Source organism: Arachis ipaensis, chromosome B5, assembly GCF_059453495.1.
Source record: "Arachis ipaensis isolate K30076 ecotype BB chromosome B5, ASM5945349v1, whole genome shotgun sequence".
NCBI classification, from domain to species: Eukaryota; Viridiplantae; Streptophyta; class Magnoliopsida; order Fabales; family Fabaceae; genus Arachis; species Arachis ipaensis.
The window spans coordinates 146,150,157-146,169,131 of NC_142440.1; the positions used below are offsets into that span (position 1 = coordinate 146,150,157).

Here is an 18,975-nt window from a genome sequence, read left to right on the forward strand (position 1 = left end):
TTCATTCTCTTTCTTGTTAATTGAAAAAATGTTTATTTAAAATTTTTGTTGATTGAAAAGAGATAATTGCTTAAGAGTAATGTTAGGAGGATAATGACACAAAATTATCTTATTTAAAATATATATATATATATATATATATATATATATATATCTAAAAAATTATTTATTTATTTTAATAATAATTAAGAAATACAAAATAAGAAAATAAAAAACCCTTTTTTTAAACTACTACTATTGCTCCTAAACATTATTCTTGCTTAATTATTAGACCCTGAAAGATATAATTTATCTTAGTCTCACAATAAATTACTTAACTAGACAACGAGCGAGTATTAAATAAATGAGCCAAAAAAAAGTTCTTATCAGCATTATTCTTTATCACTAGCAGCTTCAGCTATTAGCCTAAAAGTTGGAATAGCTAGCAAGTGTGTAGTTCTTGGTATAGTGACGCCAAATGTTTCATTCATGTCTAATTCATCACAAGACATGCCAAAAGGGAGCTGCCAGTTAAAGCAATGCACCAACTGAGCCACAACAAACTTGATAGTTGCAAATCCCAATTGAGCTCCAGGGCACCCTCTTCGACCAGAACCAAATGGTATGAATCTAAAGTCACCTCCAAGAATGTCTACATTATCATGTTCGAATCTCTCTGGATAGAACTTCTCTGCATTTTCTGACCAAACTCTTGGATCCCTTCCAATTGCCCATGCGTTTATTATGATTTGTGTATTTCTTTTTATGTAATAACCTTCAATAACGACGTCGTTTCGAGACACATGAGGCACTAACAAAGGTGCAACTGGGTATAATCTTAAGGTCTCTTTCACAACCATATCCAAATAAGGCATATTCTCTATTTCATTCTCTTCAACTTGTTTGTTAATTCCTCCGACTGCATGTTGTATCTCGTGTTGAAGTTTCTTCATCACATTAGGATGCTTTAGTAGCTCTGACATAACCCATTCAATTGCCGAAGTTGATGTTTCATATGCTGCACCAATCATGTCCATCATAACAGCCTTGATGTCATTTCTTGTCAGAACGTGTTTGTGTTGTTCTTCATCAGGATCCATGGGTTGATCCAAAAATGATAGCAATATGTCAACAAAATCCTTTTTCTGTGGACTATTATCATCATCATCGTAGTTGGTATTCTGATGATCTTCAATAATATGCTCCAGTGCCTCGTTAATTGGCTTTCTTAATTTATTTACTTTCTTTCTTATTCCCTGAAAAAGATAATAGCTAGTTAGTATTTATGTGTTTGCAAGTCTTTTTTTGTTTTTTTTTCAAGAAAATTCAGAACCTGCAAGTTTTTCGTTGAGCATGGAGAGATATGTTTGTAAGTTTGTATAAACAAAAATTAAACATATTATATTTGATTATAATATGAATTTAATTTTAAAAATTTTACATTTTTTTTAGCAAAGATAAAAGACTTAAACTCACAACCTCTTAAGTGAGTATGGAGAGATTATGTCATTTGAGCTATTACTCATTAGATTTTATTGACCGTTTGAATAATCATTAAAAATAATCGATATAATTGAACGAAAAAATCTTATAATATATTTTTTAATAAATTTTTAAAAAATTTTAAAATTATCTTAAAAATTTAATTTAATTAATTTATGTTCTTATAATCTGAATTAAGCTTCAATTTTACCGTATCAGTTAATTATTAACAGTTAAAATTAAATCAAAATTCATTTACCGACTTTATCCATATTACTACTACTACTACTACTACGCCATCATTATCATCATGATCATCATCTATCTCTCAACATCCTCAACTGTCAAGAACTTCACTAGATTCCCATCCCATCCAACAACCGTTCTCCCTTCCTCTCCCATCCCAAATTTTGCTGCCATGGCCATCTCTGTCTCCTTTATAGCGCACTCTTTCTTTCTCACTCTTTTCCTGTCAATTTCTCCCTCCGCCTCTGACGACACTTCCTCATTCGTCCTCGTCACTACATCCCCACCTCCACCGTCGTCACTGCCTTTGCCCTTTCTTCTCACCCCGTCATAATTCCAACTAACAACCAAATCCTAACTCCATCACCGTTTCTAGCTACAAACAAAAAATCAACACTAATAATGAGATAGAGACAAAGAGAAAGAGATCGAAGAAATAAACATATTGAAATCAAGTGCAAAAGGAAGAGCGATGAAGTTTTGCAGTGAGAGAGTGCACGTCGGAAGGGAAAGAGACAAAGAGATCAATAAAAGTTGTGGAGAGAAATAAAAAGAGAAACCATTGGAAAAAGAGGAACAAGAGAGGAGGGAGAGTAGATGCACAGTGGAGTGGGAAAAATGTGGTTTCCTGATGGGATAGAGGTTGATACTGATCTTGAAAGTGATGGTGGCCATGGCTGAGGGGTGAGGTGGGTGGCGTGGTGGTGTGATGGGGTGAGGGGGAGAGAAAAAGAAGGATGTACCCATGATGAAGATGATAATGATGTATGTAAGGGCGAAGTAAAATTTGTAAAAGAATTGACTTAACATTTACTCTTAAAGAATTAAAATTTATTTTAAGTGTTAGAAAAAAAAAAGATTGAATCAAATAAAATACGAGTTTAATTTTAATGAATGAATACTATAATATGTTTTATATTTATTTTATTGGATAATTATCTACGTGATTAATAAAAAAAATAAAATTCTGAAAATCAAATTGATTATAGAATTGTTTTAATTATTAATCTATTGCTTTAGTGATTTAACTAGTTTAATTATAATTCAATCGAAATACATAAAAAAATACACAAAACTAAAAATATAACATCATTCAAATTAAAATTTTATAATTTTATTTAAGTATAACACAAAAATAAAAAAATAAAAGAAATATTCAATAATAATAATAATAATAATAATAATAATAATAATAATAATAATAAATAGGTAAATCCAACGTAATGGCACATTAGAAAATAGATTCTTTTAATTGAAAGACAAATTATAATAAAAAATATAAATCAAATATAATGACAAGTTATAAAACAGAGATTTCGTTTAATATTTTTTATAGCATATTTTTATGTTAAATGTTATATTATATGATTTTTGATAAAAAAAAATGTATGATATTATTTTATATTAATATCTCAAAGATAAATCTAATTAATACAAAATATATATATTAAAAATACAAGTCTTATTCTTGTCATAAAAAAATCTTATGTAAATAATAATAAAAAAATCATTCCTATGAAGCACGGACACTTCGCAAAGTTGTCGTGTCCGCATGTTGGACACATTTTGGACACGACACTCACCGATACTCGTTCGACACGCGTGTCTGTTGTATCCAACTGTATCTTAATAAAAAATAAAATATTCTTCTCCGGGCACATCTAGACACACCTAAATATTATCACGTATCAGCGTGTCCAGTCTTATTCTTAACATATATTCTTAAAATAAATTTAGATATAGTATATATTATTATTTGTTAAAACAAAAAAATATTTTAAATACTTGATATAATTAAAATAAGACATTAAAATAAATTTAGATATAGTATATATTATTATTTGTTAAAACAAAAAAATATTTTAAATACTTGATATAATTAAAATAAGACATTAGGGTAGGGTTTGGACCCTACCCTAACCCTACCCGCGGGTTGAAAATTTTATTAAAACTTTACCTATCCTACCCGCGAGTTGAGAATCTCTCAACCCTAACCCTACCCGCACCCTAAAATTCTAAACCCTACCCTACGCTACCCTACCTGCAGATATATCAAATTTTTTTAAAGTAAATATAAAATTCAATCATTTCGAATTTTATACATATTAATAACAAAAAATAAAAAACTAATGCTCCAAATTACTAAATTAACTAACTAGTTTTAGTGGTTGTTCACTTATTGTAAGTCATTACATAAGGGAGGTTGTAGGTTCAACTCTCAATTCCTTTACTATATACCTAATTTTTATAAAATATGTGTTATATATGAGATGCGGGTAAGGTAGGGTAGAGTACATCCTAAACCCGTACCTGGCCTACCCTACCCGCAGGCATACCCAAACCGTACCCTACCCTACCCGCGACGGATCGGGTAGCCTACCCTACCTGAACGGGTTGGACCGGATTGGGTAACCGCGGGTAGGGTATGAATTGCCGGCCCTAAGTGAGGAAGGGGAATGGCATATTTCTGACTTGTGTATGCCATTCATTTTAGGAAATTTAGAATTTTATTAATTTTTGTTTTTTTAAGTGGTTAACTATCCATTTAATACCCGAAAGATTTAGTTGCTGACAAATAAAAATCTTAAAAGATGTTATCAATAAAATAAGTTTAAATAATTTGAAAATGTGACAAAAATAACTAATAATTATTTATTTTTATAAGTGACAAAAAACTTTGTATTTAGCAAATTAATTTATTCATTTGATCTAAATTTTTGTGATAATATTTGAATAAATATTTAAAATGGGTAAAAAAAATTCGGAACAAAATTTGATTCTAAGTTTTTTTTTTTTTTTTTAAAATATGCAATCCACAATAAGAAAACTTTTTAAAAACTTTAACTTGACATAAAATTACTAAATTTTAAAGATGAAAAAATCTTATTTTTCTAATAATGATTGCAAATTTTTTTATCAAAATTTGATCTCTAAAGTCTTTTTTTAGAATATATATTTAATATCTAGTTTTTTTTTTGTCATATTTTTAAATATTTCGGAAGCTTATTTGTTATTAGTATTTTTCGAGTTCTCTTTGTCAGTAATGTATATTTTCAATACCATTTTAATAGTTTTCTCTTTTTCTTAAATTCAACTATAAAATGATGTCGTTTAGAGTATTTGTAATTAAGAAATTGGACAGATTTAAGTAGGTTTGACCTATTTAATATTTAATTCTTTTTGTCATATTTTTAAAATTTTCAAAGACTTATTTGCATTTTTTGAGTTATTTTTGTTAGTAGTGTATATTTTTAAATATCATTTTAGAAATTTATTATTTTTTTTTAAATTTAACCCTAAAATGATATCGTTTAGAATATTTGTAAAAAATCGAACGGATTTCGATGAAGTCTGACCTATTAATATTTGGTCGGTTTATCAGTTCACTAGCAATTTTTAAAATTGATGATTTAACTTATAAACCGGTTGGATTTTTAAATCATTCTTGGTTTGACAAATTCGATATGGTTTTTAGAATATTAGAAAAATTAGTTATTTTTTTAATTTAATCTCATATGATTTGATATATGTATAAAATTATTTTATACTCAAAATATATCAAAATTAAATTTATAAAACATTAGAAGTATTTTTTCTAAAACATTAAAGATGAAAAAAATTAATTTATACTTATATTTACTTAATGACAATTTAGTGTTATAAAGGACCATTCTTCTCCATCGTAACATATATTCACTTTCGTTTAATCTTATAAAGGACCTCGATCGCCAGTCCCTCTTATCCTTTTTTTTTTTTTTTGTCGTTTTGTTTCTTTGGTCTCATTTATTTATAGACATGAAATATTGAAATATGAATAACAAAATACAAAATTATATTTAATAGATAAAATATGAATATAGATATTGTATCGTAAGACATAAAATTAGTATATTGTATATCTTTTCTAATAAAAAAGACAAAAAAAATAATAAAAAATACAGCTATTTTTTTATTTTTTTATTATTCTTATCAATTTTTTATAATTATACTTTTATTATTATATATATATTTTAATTTTTTGTATAAAAAATAAAAATAAATTACTAAAATAATTAAATTTTTATAATTTATTTTTATATATAATTTATCATCAAATAAAATACTAAAATATTAATTTTTGTATTTTGGCATTTTATTCTTGAAACTAAACCCAGCTTCTTAGACAAAATTAAAAGAAAAGAAAAAAATTAATGCATCTTGAATTATTGTGTTGGAGGTATTGGATTTGATACCTGAAAATCAAAGATGCCAAGGATAGGCACGTAATCCGCAATATTGAAAGCTCCAGCAGAACCGACTAAGTCAACAAGGGCCTCTAAGTTGAACCTATTATTGTCATGGGTTCGACCGAATACCATCTTGTAAGTGATATTCTCAGAAAACTCCTTCAGCATCACACTAAGATTCAAAACCTCACCCGACGCAGAAGCATTGCATAAAGACTTCACCAACATTCCCAACTCTTTCCTCCTTAAAGGACCATACATCTCAACTTTTGATCCACTCAAAAGTTGCAATGTGCACAACTTCCTCACGTGCCGCCAATACCAACCGTACTGTGCCATACCAATCCCCTTACTGCCACTGAAAAACGTCTCCACAACCTGAACAACTCATACACATCCAAACAACTTTGTTACATAATAATAAAATGTTTAATAACTAACAATTTTCTTTCCATGATATGTACCTATAGTTATGATAGCTATGTAATTTTAGAATAAGTAAAAAATGTTGCTAATCCTAAAGTAATATATTTTTAGAGTAAATTATCGTTTTTGTCCTAACGTTTGGGGGTAAGTTCTATTTGTGTCCCTAACATTTAAATTGTCTTATTTGTATCCTAAATGTTTATAAAAGTGATTCAATATTATCCTACTATCAATTATGCTAACAAATCAGATTATATTTTTCAATTATTTTCACTTGGATGTATTCATTCTCAATTAGGTCTCACTTGAATATGGTCGATTTTAATATTATACCCACTATTTGTGTTTAGATTCAATTATGTCCTTAGAAAAGTGAATTATGTAAATGTTGTAGGAATTAGTTTCAACATTTGATGAGCTATTTTTCGGAGTAGATTATCGATTCTATCACAGACATTTATATTCTAATTTCAAGAAGAGGTTTTAAAACTCAAACTAAAGCGCTCATGATGTGTAATTGACGGCAGGATAACATTGAATCACTTTTATAAACGTTAGGGATACAAATAGGACGATTTAAACGTTAGCGATACAAATAGGATTTATCCCAAACGTTGGGGACAAAAACGATACTTTACTCTATATTTTTATTATTTAACAATAATTTTTAATTTAAAAATAAAAACATATGACTTTAATTTTAATTAAAAATATTTTTTAATTATTATTATTAATCATAAATGGTTGAGTGCGTCTAGTTTTATATGTGACAAAAAAATACCTTTAAAACTTAAAGGTAAATTCTATTGCACTGCTATCAGACCGGCTATGCTTTATGGTATAGAGTGATGGGCACTCAAAGGAGAGCACGAACATAAGTTAAGTGTAACAGAGATGAAGATGTTGAGATAGATAGATGAGTGGACATACGCAATTGGATAGAATAAGGAATGAAGATATAAGAGAGAGAGTTGGAGTAGCATCTATTATGAAAAAGATGGTAGAATCGCGTTTCAGGTGGTTCGGACATGTCAGAAGAAGATCGACAGAGCATTCAGTCAGGAGGGTGAATGAGATGGAAGATGAAAAAGAAGTGAAAGACAGAGGAAAATCTAAAAAAACTATAAAGTGGTCAAACGAGATCAACGATCTTTCTATAGACAATATATGATAGAATTTAATGACGCTGTTTGTTCATATAACTGACATTATCTAGTGGGATAAAACTTTGTTGTTATTTGTTTGTATTAAAATTGTTTATTCATTATAATCACCGTAGCCATGCATAGGCACCATAGGTTCTCTCTCTTTTCTCCCTATATAGATATATACAATAATACTGTGTATACAAAAAAAATCAATCTAATTTAGGTATTTTATATTTATGGATAAATATATATGTTATTTTAGTTTAATTAGTTTATATTTAATATATATTTTATATAAATATCTGATTTAGTAGTTAATTTTTAATATATCTGCACTATAATATTTATAATTACATATTTATTATATATTAATAATTTAATATTATTTAATTATTCTAGTAATAATTAAAAATATAAAATAAAATAAGTAAAAATAAAAAATATAAAATAAAATAACTTTAGAATGATTCGAACTTATTTATATTCTAAACAATTATTTCAAACAGGATACATGTTACATAGAATATGGTTCATATGTAACACCTGCCAAAAATGGTCGTCTTAAATAATACAGCTAACTATACCCAATGTGTTAGCAATGGGACATAAATAAACGATGGGTCGTGTCCCCCCCCCCCCCCCCCCCGGGTTTTAGTATTAAGTTATCGGTTGTCTTTTTTGTTCATTATTAATTATCACTGACCTGAAATTTAGGCCTGTTTGCAAAATCTAGGTCATGGGTCTTGAGAAAGAGCTCAGCAGCTTCTGGAGAAGAAACAACGACAGTTGGAACTTGCCCTAGCTTCAAGAACATTATGGGTCCGTATTTTGCGGCGAGGGCTTGGAGGGTGCGGTGTGGTTGTTTTCGTAGCATGTGGAGGTTACCGATGAGTGGCAATGCCTTCGGACCTGGTGGAACTTTATTCCGATTATCGTTTGGATGCAGCCAAACAATAATGGCGACTACAAATACTAATATGCCAAGGAGTATGGCTACCATACTTGATGAATATATATATCCTAATTAGTTTGTATGAAGATTTATGATTATTTGGTTGATAGAAAATATGAAGCTAGGTTATGGGGGTATTTATATGTGATGTTAGCCATAAAGTGTGGTTTATTACAGGGGCTTTTAATTTTATTTAAATAAATAAATAAATATTCAGTTCCTAATTTATGTAAGAATAAGAAGAATTATATTTTTGTGTATTAATTTTCAATTTTTTTATTAGATTAAGTGTTATTTTTGTGTTAGTTTAGAAAAAATTAATTTATTTTTAGCTTTTCAGGTAGTAATTTCAAATTTACTTTCTATATTAATTTTTGGAGTCTAAGAATGCAAAGTTATTGTGTCAGCGAAATAAAAAAATAATACACAAAAACGTGATTTTATTGTTAAATAAATAAATAAATAAGGAAGTTTTTTATTTGAATAAAAAACCGTGGTTCATACTATTTTGAATATTTTCTAATAACAATTAATATTAGAGTGTGACTTGTAGTTGTGTGTGTGTTTAAGTCTCTCTTTTGCTTATAGTTGTATGTGTTTAAATCTCTCTCTTGCTTTTCTCTACTGATGCGGTAACTTTTGGTCGCAATCTTGTCAAATATATGGCAACAACCTGTGTGGTTAGCATTGGGTCCCCCTTGTGGGTCACAGGTCACTAGAATTGGTAGGGGTGTTTGCGGTGCGGTTTGGTTCGGTTTTTGAAAAAAATGTCATTCGATTTGATCGTCTAATTAAATTGCGGTTCAGTTTGGTTTAATTTTTTGTCGAGGCCATCCGAACCAAACCAAACCAATTAAAATCGATTTGGTTTGGTTCGGTTTATTCAGTTTTTCAATCAATTAAAAAAAAATATTACAATACTATTTCACAAAGTCTTATACAATGAAATCGTCCAACACAAATACACAATTGAAATCAATGATCCGGTGTCACCCATATTCTCAATTGAACTGACATCAAACTTACCAAACAAATACATTAAACAACAAAATCAATTTACAAGCAATTTACCAAATCAAGATCTTGTTTACAAAATCAAGATCCTGTTTACAAAATCAAGCAATTTACAAAATCATTAACCAACCAGTAACAATACCAACAATAAAGTAATTCAACAATAATTCAGTAATTCAAAACTTCCAACACTTGATCCAAAACCTCCAACACTTGATCCAAAACCTCAAATTAAATAAGTAAAACAGAGAACACTATAAACTTAGATAATAAAAATAAGAACACAGAACAAATTTTCAAACAGAAATTATCAAACAGAACCACAAATTACCAAAGCTGCAAGAACAAATTAGAAAGAACAGAACCAAAAATCCTAAACCAAAAATCATATAGCAAAATAAAAATAGAACCAATTATTAAAACAGAACTAAGAACAACTAATTAGATCCCAAAAAATTAGAACAAAACTAGCAATAAACAGCAACCACCAAATTACCAACAATAAACAGCAACCAGCAAGGCAGCAAGCCAGCAACAAAATCAACAATAAAATAATTCATCAAATCAACAATGCACCCACCAGTAAACAGCAAGTAGCAACAAATAAACAATGCACCAGTAAACAGCAAATGGTTCAAAGTACCTGAATCGGTGGCTCGGGCTCCATATTGACTTGGGAGGAAGGACAGAAACCAGCAATAAACTGAAGTTTAAATCAATGACCAGCAACTACTAAGAATAAACTGAACAAAACCTGATAATCTGAACAATAAATCAAGGACAGAAACCAGCAATAAACTGAAGCTTAAATCAATAACCAGTAATAAACCAGCAATGCCTGAACAAAACCTAATAAACTGAACAAAACCTGAACAATAAATTGATAACCCTAAACTGAACAATAAATCAGCAAGACCAAATTACCAACAATAAACTGAATAGATGGTAAACAGCAATACCAACAATAACCCTAAACTAAATAAACTAAACAATAACCAGCAATACCAACAATGCATCAGTAAAGATTACCTGAATAGATGGCTCGGGCTCCATATTCACTTGAATCGGTGGCTGGGTGGGAGACTGGGAGGTGCTGTCCTGATCGTGGGTGACCCTAAACCCAGAACCCAGAAACGCTGCTGGGTGGAGGCGGCGAGGTCGGAGGTGGCGAGGTCGGAGGTCCTGTGTTGATCGTCACCCGTCGATGCTGTCTGGCGTGTCTGCTGTGCTGCCCTGTGGCTGTTGGGTCAGTGGGTGACTGGGTGGTGGCGAGCCAGGCGAGGTGCTGTGTTGAGCTGGGTCTTCGTCTTCGTGGTGCACCAGCGGTGGGGGATCTGCTCTCTTCGGCGGTGGGATTTGGAGGAAGGCTTCGAGACTCAAGGACGTGGGTGGCTCAGGTTGGCTCCGTGGTTGGGTGAGTGGATGCGCAGGCCGCAGAGGGCGAGATATGGTGGCTCAGGCTGGCTCCGATCTGAGATTTGGGGGTTAGTTTTTCATGGGGGATTTGGGGAGGGAGGGAGTCGCGCAGCACTAGGACTCGTTTGGGGGGTGGGCGTCTGGGGGGGTGGGGTAGGTAGATTTTAATTTTTAGGGTTTTTGGTAGAACCGGTTCAGTTAGGGTTTTGGTGGTAAGAACCAAAAATCGAACCGAACCGTAAAAAAACAGCAAAATAACATTTTTTCGGTTTTTTCAGTTTTCAGTTAGTTTGGTTTTCGGTTCGATTCTTCGGTTTAGTTCGGTCCGGATCGATTTTGAACACCCCTAAGAACTAGTGGTGTTTTTTTATATAATTTAAAGAGTAGGCTATTAAAATGGGATTCGAAAGTTTGTATGATTGACAAAATAAATTCTAAAAAATGCTAACGACAAAGAAATTTTTTAAAGATTTAAAAACATAACAAAAAGAATTAGATATTAAATATATATTATAAAAAATAATTTTAAAAATCAAATTTTGATGTAAATATTTGTAATCATGATTAGAAAAATAAGATTTTTTTCATTTTTAAAATTTGGTAACTTTTTGTGAAGTGAATTTTTTTAAAAAAATTAATTGTGAATGACTACAATTTTTTAAAAAATAAAAAGAAAAATTTAGTGATCAAATTTTGCTCTGAATTTTTTTGTACACTTTTAAATATTTATTCTAATGTTGCCAAAAATTTAGATCTAATGGATAAGTCGTTTGCTAAATATGAAATTTTTTTGTTACTTACAAAAATTATAATATTTATTAGTTGTTTTTGTCGTATTTAATTTTCAAATCATTCAGGAACTATTTTATTGATAACATTTTTTAGGATCTTTCTATTAGTGATTGAATCTTTCGAATACCAAATTAGCAGTTAACCCTTATTTAAATTAAAAATTATTGTTTAACAGTTAAATAAAAGGGTAATTCACCCCAATAAACCAAACCAAGTTGAAAATTATCTGAATCCTCCAAATCCAAAAACGTTACCTAATTGTCTCTATTTACATTTCTATGTAAATTGAATTCAATGAATTTGAATTACAGGCTTAGGTAGTAAATCGAATCTATAAGGTTCGAAGTACTTTATTTTCATGGTCATACGTAAATCGAATTAAGTGAATTCGATTCAGGCCCAATAATAGTAAATCAAATCAGAAAGTAACGATTTAATCCCCATAGTAAATCGAATTCATTGAATTTGATTTATAGCTGGTAATGGATAATAGTAAATTGATTCCGTTAGCTTTGATTTAGTATGAATTCTACTATATATATAAATCGAAAGGAGTTAATTCGATTTAGTATATGCCTAACGTATATAAATAGGAGTTGAACGTAAAATTTTCACCATAGTGAGATTCATAATGGCTAGTGATGAGAGTTTTTTAGTTCTTGTGCACGATAGAGAGTCGATCAAGAAGAAAACGCGAACGGGAATTAAATTTATTGATAAGGACCCGCTGAGTGTTTTCCTCAAACCTTCGATGAGTTTCACTGATTTTCAGAATACCATACTCCAAAGACTAGGGATGCATAGCGTGAAACGGGTGGAGAAGTTATTCTATAGAATCCCAATTTTCATGTTGCGCGACGATGTGAAGTACGATTCATTCGTCATAAGCAGTGACGAAGATTTACAAGTTCTGATCCATTGTTGCCGGTAGTTTCCCGAGGTGAGGACCCCAGAGCTACTGGCGAAACTTGTGGATGTGGTATGTAGTTCTAGAGGTTCAAACCGGAATCGTCAATCTTCCGGACATCCAGCCTGCTCTAGTTTTATGCCTGTTGGTGCCTCGTCAGCTGTGCCGGTGATTGTTCCTAAGGCAGTTTTAGTTGCATACCCGTCCTTTGTAGCTAATCAGAACCGCAGTGTTGATGCAGGAGTTGGTGAGATTGGACCCCTGGGGGAGGTTGCGATTGCGATGCTCGGTACTCCTATTATGGTCCCGATTTTCGGAGAGGGTGGAGTGCTGGATGGGGTTGAGGATGCACTACATGATGATGATGATGATGATGATGATGATGATGATGATGATGATGTAGAGCCCGCCACGTTAGCTGATGGTAGTGACGATGACATACCACAGACCACTCCAATTGTGGGTGGCGGGGCATCTAGTTCAGGAACTAATCAGTACTCCTGCACTTCTTAACTTTAGACTTGGATGCCATAGCACAGCAGAAAAATCCAGGAGTACCTGTTGGTTTTGGGGTCAGAGATGCACAGAATACAGGAGTTGTATCTAATTTTCACATTGATGGCATCCTCCAACCACCTCCACTTACGCTGGATCGATTGTGTCCCTACACGATGTCTCCGCTCAACACAACGTCGGTCCGGGACATCAGGCACCTGGTCCATATCGAGGACTCATTTGGGACCTCGCTGTATCGCCTGGGCTGGTATCACAGCTGCTCTGGGGTCACATAGGAGGAGCTCAGGTGACAAGAATCTCCTGCCGTACTGCTACCACCACTCCAAGTACTCATATGAAGGTCATGGATCTAGAACCATGGTTGTCAAACTCGCGAGTTAACTCGTAAACTCGTACGAGTTTACGAGTTTAGGTAGTGGAATCGAGTTGACTCGGACACAAACTCGTTTCTGGGTAGACTCGGGTTGACTCGGCTAGACTCGGATAAAATCGCTCAAACTCGCGAGTTTGAATTTGTTACCCATTTTTGCCAAAACGTTGTCGTTTTGAGCCACAAAAAAAACCCTACAGGCTACAGCTAACTCAAACCCAGTAAGTGTAACCCTAATGGCCTAATTCGAAACCCTCAGTCCCTCACACTCCAGTGACTCCACCAAGCCCTCACGGCCTCACTGCTCACTCTTTTCTTCTCCAACGTCACTGAGTGGCATCTACCGGCGCCGTTGTCTGCGCCGCCACGCAGAGGCTGGACGCCAGACGGATCCCTTATCCCTCACCTTGTCGCCTCGCCTTGCCTCGCCTCGTCGCCTCGCCTTGCCTCATCCCTCATCCCTCACTGCTCACCCCACGCAGAGTCGCAGAGACCACCACGTAGTGAAGGACCACCACCACCACGCAGAGGCCACGCAGAGCCCACTACCACGCAGAGTCGCAGAGCGCCAGAGCCCACCACCACGCAGTGAAGGTTCACCGCCCCTGTTCTGCCCTCGTCGGCCGTCCCACTCCTCCGTGTTCTGCTTGATTGCATTTGCCTCCCCTCCCCTGTTCGTCGCCCTTGTTCAGTTGTTCTTCATTGCCGATCTCCAAGGTAATTTTGTTAAACTAATTCAAATGCTAACAATTTTGGTATCAATTATTCAATTCTGCAATTTTATTAAGGCCCTGATATGTGTTTGATATGTTGAAAAAAAAAATTAAACTGCTGTTGCTTCAATAAGTTAGTAAACTGATGCTGCTTGCCTGCTTCTGTGCTTCATGCTTCATGCTTCATGGTACTAAACTGATGCTGCTTGCCTGCTTCCGTGGTTTACTGGTTGTCTGGTTAAGTGCTTTTTTTTTGTTAATGTGTCTCATTGTCTGAATATCTGATTGGTTAATGTGTCTGCTTCTATGCTTCATGTTTTTTTCTGTGGTTTACTGGTTGTCTCATAATTTGGCTAAGTTTTTAATTGTAATTTGCAATGTGCTCTCCACTTTAATCCTTATTCTCTTAATCGGTGCTTGTTTAAATGAAAGTGTATATGTTGTGTGATAAGGTGAGTATTGGAGTGCTGATTAAGTCTTCTGATGCTGAAAATTTTTCATCCTTTGAACATTATTGTTGTAAGTGTAGCTGAAACTAGTGTTAGTTATGAATTTAGTTAATGGATAATCTGAATCTGAATTTAGTTAGTGGATAATTTGAATCCAAATTTGTTATTTGGGTTGTTGAATTTAGTTAGTGGATAATCTGAATCTGAATTTATTTGTTATTTGTTAATAGAGGAAGAAGATGAACATGTGAATGATGATGATGATTTTGTTGGCCTTGTTGAACCTGAGCCTGAAAGAAATGATGTTTCTGATGAAGATGGTGAAGATGATGATGTTGATACCATGGAAGATGAAGATATTGGAGGATTTGAGTTTTAGAGTTTATTAGAACATTTAATTGTTGCCTTGTTGTTTTCTTTTGTGTTTTGGTTGTGTCTTATGAAGCTTTGATTGTGTGTTTTATGTTGAACTAGATACATACTTGTGAAGAATTTAAATGTGTGATCTACAGTACTTGTTGAGTTGTTGTAACTTGTAATTGTAGTATTAATGTATTATGTTAATTTATTATGTATTTTGATGTTGAAATTGTTAAGTTTGAATGTCTATATTTGAGTAAATATATATATTATACATGATATATATATATATATATATATATATATATATATATATATATATATATATTTATAAAAAATGTATAACAGGTAAACTCGTACGAGTCTATGAGTCGAGTCTAGGTCAGCTCCACGAGTTTACCTAGACTCGCGAGTTTGACAACCTTGTCTAGAACCACATCAAATTGTAACACATGCTCAGCCCTGTTGGCCTAATAAATGTGTCAACCTTGTAACGTATCAGGAAACTACTGATCTTTGCCTCTCCCATCCTTGGACATCAAGAAATCTATGTCCAGTGCAGTACGGGGTCAATGCTAAACCTTACTAAACTGCGGTAGCATCCGATCCACCTGATGCCACTCTATGACAACAAAATAGATCAGTGTTGTCGCGGCCCTCTACAACGCCATATGTCATGGCTCCAATATCGCAGAGTGCACCACCTGAATGACATCAGGCAAGGTATATGGCATCCACACGAACTTTGAACACAAGTACGTATCGTTAGTCATCATAAACAGTAAAAGTACGAAAACAACAATCGAGATGAACAAATTGAAACCATAAATACTCACATCCCTAGGATGGAGTAAATCTATCCTAAGCCTCCAATAATGCACGACCAGAGGCCCCTTGTCGCTCAACGTTGGCTGGTAACCTAACCATCTGAAAACAAAAACCTTTAATCAACAAGAAAGTAAATCGATGAATTCTTAAAAAGATGACGTTGAACCCAAAAGAGAGTACCTCGACGCCAATGGCCAATGAAAGAAATCAAATCCATCCAGCCAGAAACTAGGAAATCTCCAGAAGATCCACGATTGCAGGAGTTGCAATGGACCGGCCAACTTGATGATATTCCTGTTGGCCACATGACACATGCACATGTATAACCATGACAGTGCAGCAGATCCCCCACTATATGACCCATGTCCTCTAGCCTGGCGACGTAGGGTAGCCAACGGATGTATGTGAAGACGTGTACTAGACTTATCCCTGAATAGTTGTGTCGATAAGAGCATCATGATATACGCACGGGCATACCTCCTAACCATCTCATTGTTTGTCCCCTGCGGAAGCTCACTAAATGTGTCCTGCATCTAAGTGCACTTCACTATGAACTTGTCGATATAGTTCGCAGGAGGCAAAACACCCAACAGCTCCTCAAACCATACCCATGCTGCGCGGCCACCCTCAATATGTCGCTCAAAGTCCCTGAGGCATCCGCTGACATACTGATCGTCAATCGGGAGCCCTAGGTAGTACACTACATCCTGTAGCATGATCATGCAATCTCCGAACGGCATGTAAAAAGTATGCTTCTTCGAATGCCATCTTTCCACGAATGCATTTACCAATGGCTCGTCAAATCGAAACCAAGTCTCGTTCAGTTTTGCAAGATGGTATAAACCGGTCATCTGCAAGTACGAAACGATCCTATGATCCAATGGCATACCGTGTTGCCTTCTCATGCTGGTGATACATCGATGAGGTTGGACAATGATAGAAAATTCCTTATCACAATCATAACAAAACAGTGTTCAATGCATAAAATTCTAAAAATGCTAAACATTGCATGCTCTAATTTTTAAAAAATCGTTTACAATAATGCCCAACAAATTCTTCATAAGATCCAATACAAAACACTAAATAATTCATGATCCAATTCCAAAAAAAAAAAACAAATTTACCAAAGCAGATAGTCTCACACGTTCACACAAAATAGAAAATACTAAAATTAAACTGGCTTAAGTGATCACAACATTAAAAAAATTATATTTTATTTATCAAAAACATCAAAAAATTTATATTTAACCCTAACCCTAAACTAAATCTCGCTAAATATAAAACTAATAACTTCAAAATTCTAACATAGCCTACAATCCTAACTAACCTTTTTAGGTACCATTTCAAGTTCTCAAAATTTAACCAGCTAATAGTTTACTACTTCTAACAAGCACTTATATTAAAAAAATTAAATTTCTAATTCGTAATTAACAACTCTAAACAACTACTACACGAACTATGTTAACATTACTAGGATAACTAATTTATGTTGAAAACAAAAAATTTTGTTCACTAACCTCTTTATGGACGGCACCAGCAATATGCACGACTCCATCTAATCGATAGAGACGATTCGGATCGTCTTTTATGTGTTTACATTCGAATTTTTCTGAGATTGTTTTTCAAGATTTGGGAGCTATGTGTTGGGACTCGTGGAGGGGTTGTTTGTTTTGTAATTCGAATGAACTGATTTTGAATTCTATATATAGGCACATTCACACTAAATCGATCCCATTTGATTCGATTTAGTATGGAACCTTCTTGTATGTAAATCGAATCTATGTGCATCAATTTACCAATACCATCAAATTGAAACTATTGGCTTCGATTTACTGCGGGTGTGTTAAATCAATCCAATTCATTGTAAATCAAATCTCCTTCATTCGATTTAGTAGTGGAGATAGCAACCAAGTAATTCGAATCTTATAAATTCGATTTACTACGAAAACACATAATTCGAACTCCATGAATTCGATTTACATAGATATGTAAATTGAGACATCCACATAGCCTTTTTTACTTTAAAAAATACTCGTAAAATTGATTTACAAATGGTTTATAAAGGTCATTTACCCTAAATAAAAAATCATCAAATTATCCGAGTAGGTATTAAAATAATAAATAATAAATTTTTTTTAAATAAAAATCCTTCTTTCATATTTTTTGCATTTTATATTAATTATTTTAGTTTTGCACAAATTTTAAAAAGTAATTAAATTTTATTAAAAATATAAATAATCAAAAGAAAAAGACAAACATATTAACTTTAAGATTATGCATTCTATTTAATAATAAAAGACATAATAAGTAAAAGTTAATTATTAAATTTTTAAAATTAAAAAATAACACTTAATTTTAGACAACAAAAAAAAAAACAACACTTAATCTAAAATAAAAAAAATGAAAAGACACTTAATATAAATAATAATGTTAGAGAGATAATAATCTAAAATTATTTTATTTAATTTAACATTTATAATTATATATATAATAACTATAATTACACATTTATATTACATATAATATTACTTAATTATTTTAACAGTAATTAATAAATAAAAAATAAAATAACCTTACACTGTTTTGAGCTTATTTCTATTGTCAACAATGCGAAAATTTGTTCAAGTTTAAGATATTATTGCTACGTCTCTTTTAATCTCTCGTGAACTATTTGTGAACTCTTTCAACCTGTGTACACAACGGTGTAAAGGCAAATTTCAGTGGGAAGATAAATATCAAGATAAAAACTTGTTGATAATCAATAGCATCTATAAAAAAAAATTGTAAATCGAATCTTCAATGCAAATGCCTTAGAAGTTAGAACATACTATGAAGTCTATCTGAAACCATCGATAACATGAGAAATAGTCTGTCACTAGAATTCTTGCCGAGTTCCTAAGTTTTTGGTAGTATTTTTCAAAATGATAATTAAGTATTTTATTTTATGCTCGGTTAAAAAAAATATCGTATATGGTATGATAATATTGCAATAGTCTTATAAAATTAGGTATTTAAATAGAATATTTGAAATATTAGCGACAACTTTTGTTTATACCTTGTTCCAAGGCATAAGTCAGATTCAGTTAGCTTAAAAGGCCCAATCTAGGAGATTGACGCTCGCCGTTTATCCAACCTCTATAAAGAGATCGGA

The 18,975-nt window shown here is 32.6% G+C and overlaps 1 protein-coding gene across 1 annotated transcript; it reads right to left on the reverse strand.

Annotated features, from left to right (window-relative positions):
* Window positions 1-223: 223 nt before the first annotated feature.
* LOC107641234 (cytochrome P450 CYP736A12-like) lies at window positions 224-8,671 on the reverse strand. The gene is made up of 3 exons (XM_088488610.1): window positions 8,211-8,671; window positions 5,940-6,311; window positions 224-1,235 (listed from the first exon to the last, which is right to left on the reverse strand). The coding sequence occupies exons 1-3, from the start codon at window positions 8,505-8,507 to the stop codon at window positions 372-374; spliced, it is 1,533 nt and encodes a 510-aa protein (XP_088344736.1). The 5' UTR covers window positions 8,508-8,671; the 3' UTR covers window positions 224-371.
* Window positions 8,672-18,975: the final 10,304 nt, after the last annotated feature.

Excerpts from the sequence above, each read along its gene's own strand:
- LOC107641234 (XM_088488610.1), bottom strand. The coding sequence starts at position 8,507 with ATGGTAGCCATACTCCTTGGCATATTAGTATTTGTAGTCGCCATTATT. Across the intron at positions 6,312-8,210 it reads CAAACAGGCCTAAATTTCAG|GTTGTGGAGACGTTTTTCAG; the intron begins GTCAGTGATAAT and ends TGAGTTGTTCAG. Across the intron at positions 1,236-5,939 it reads TTGGCATCTTTGATTTTCAG|GGAATAAGAAAGAAAGTAAA; the intron begins GTATCAAATCCA and ends TATCTTTTTCAG.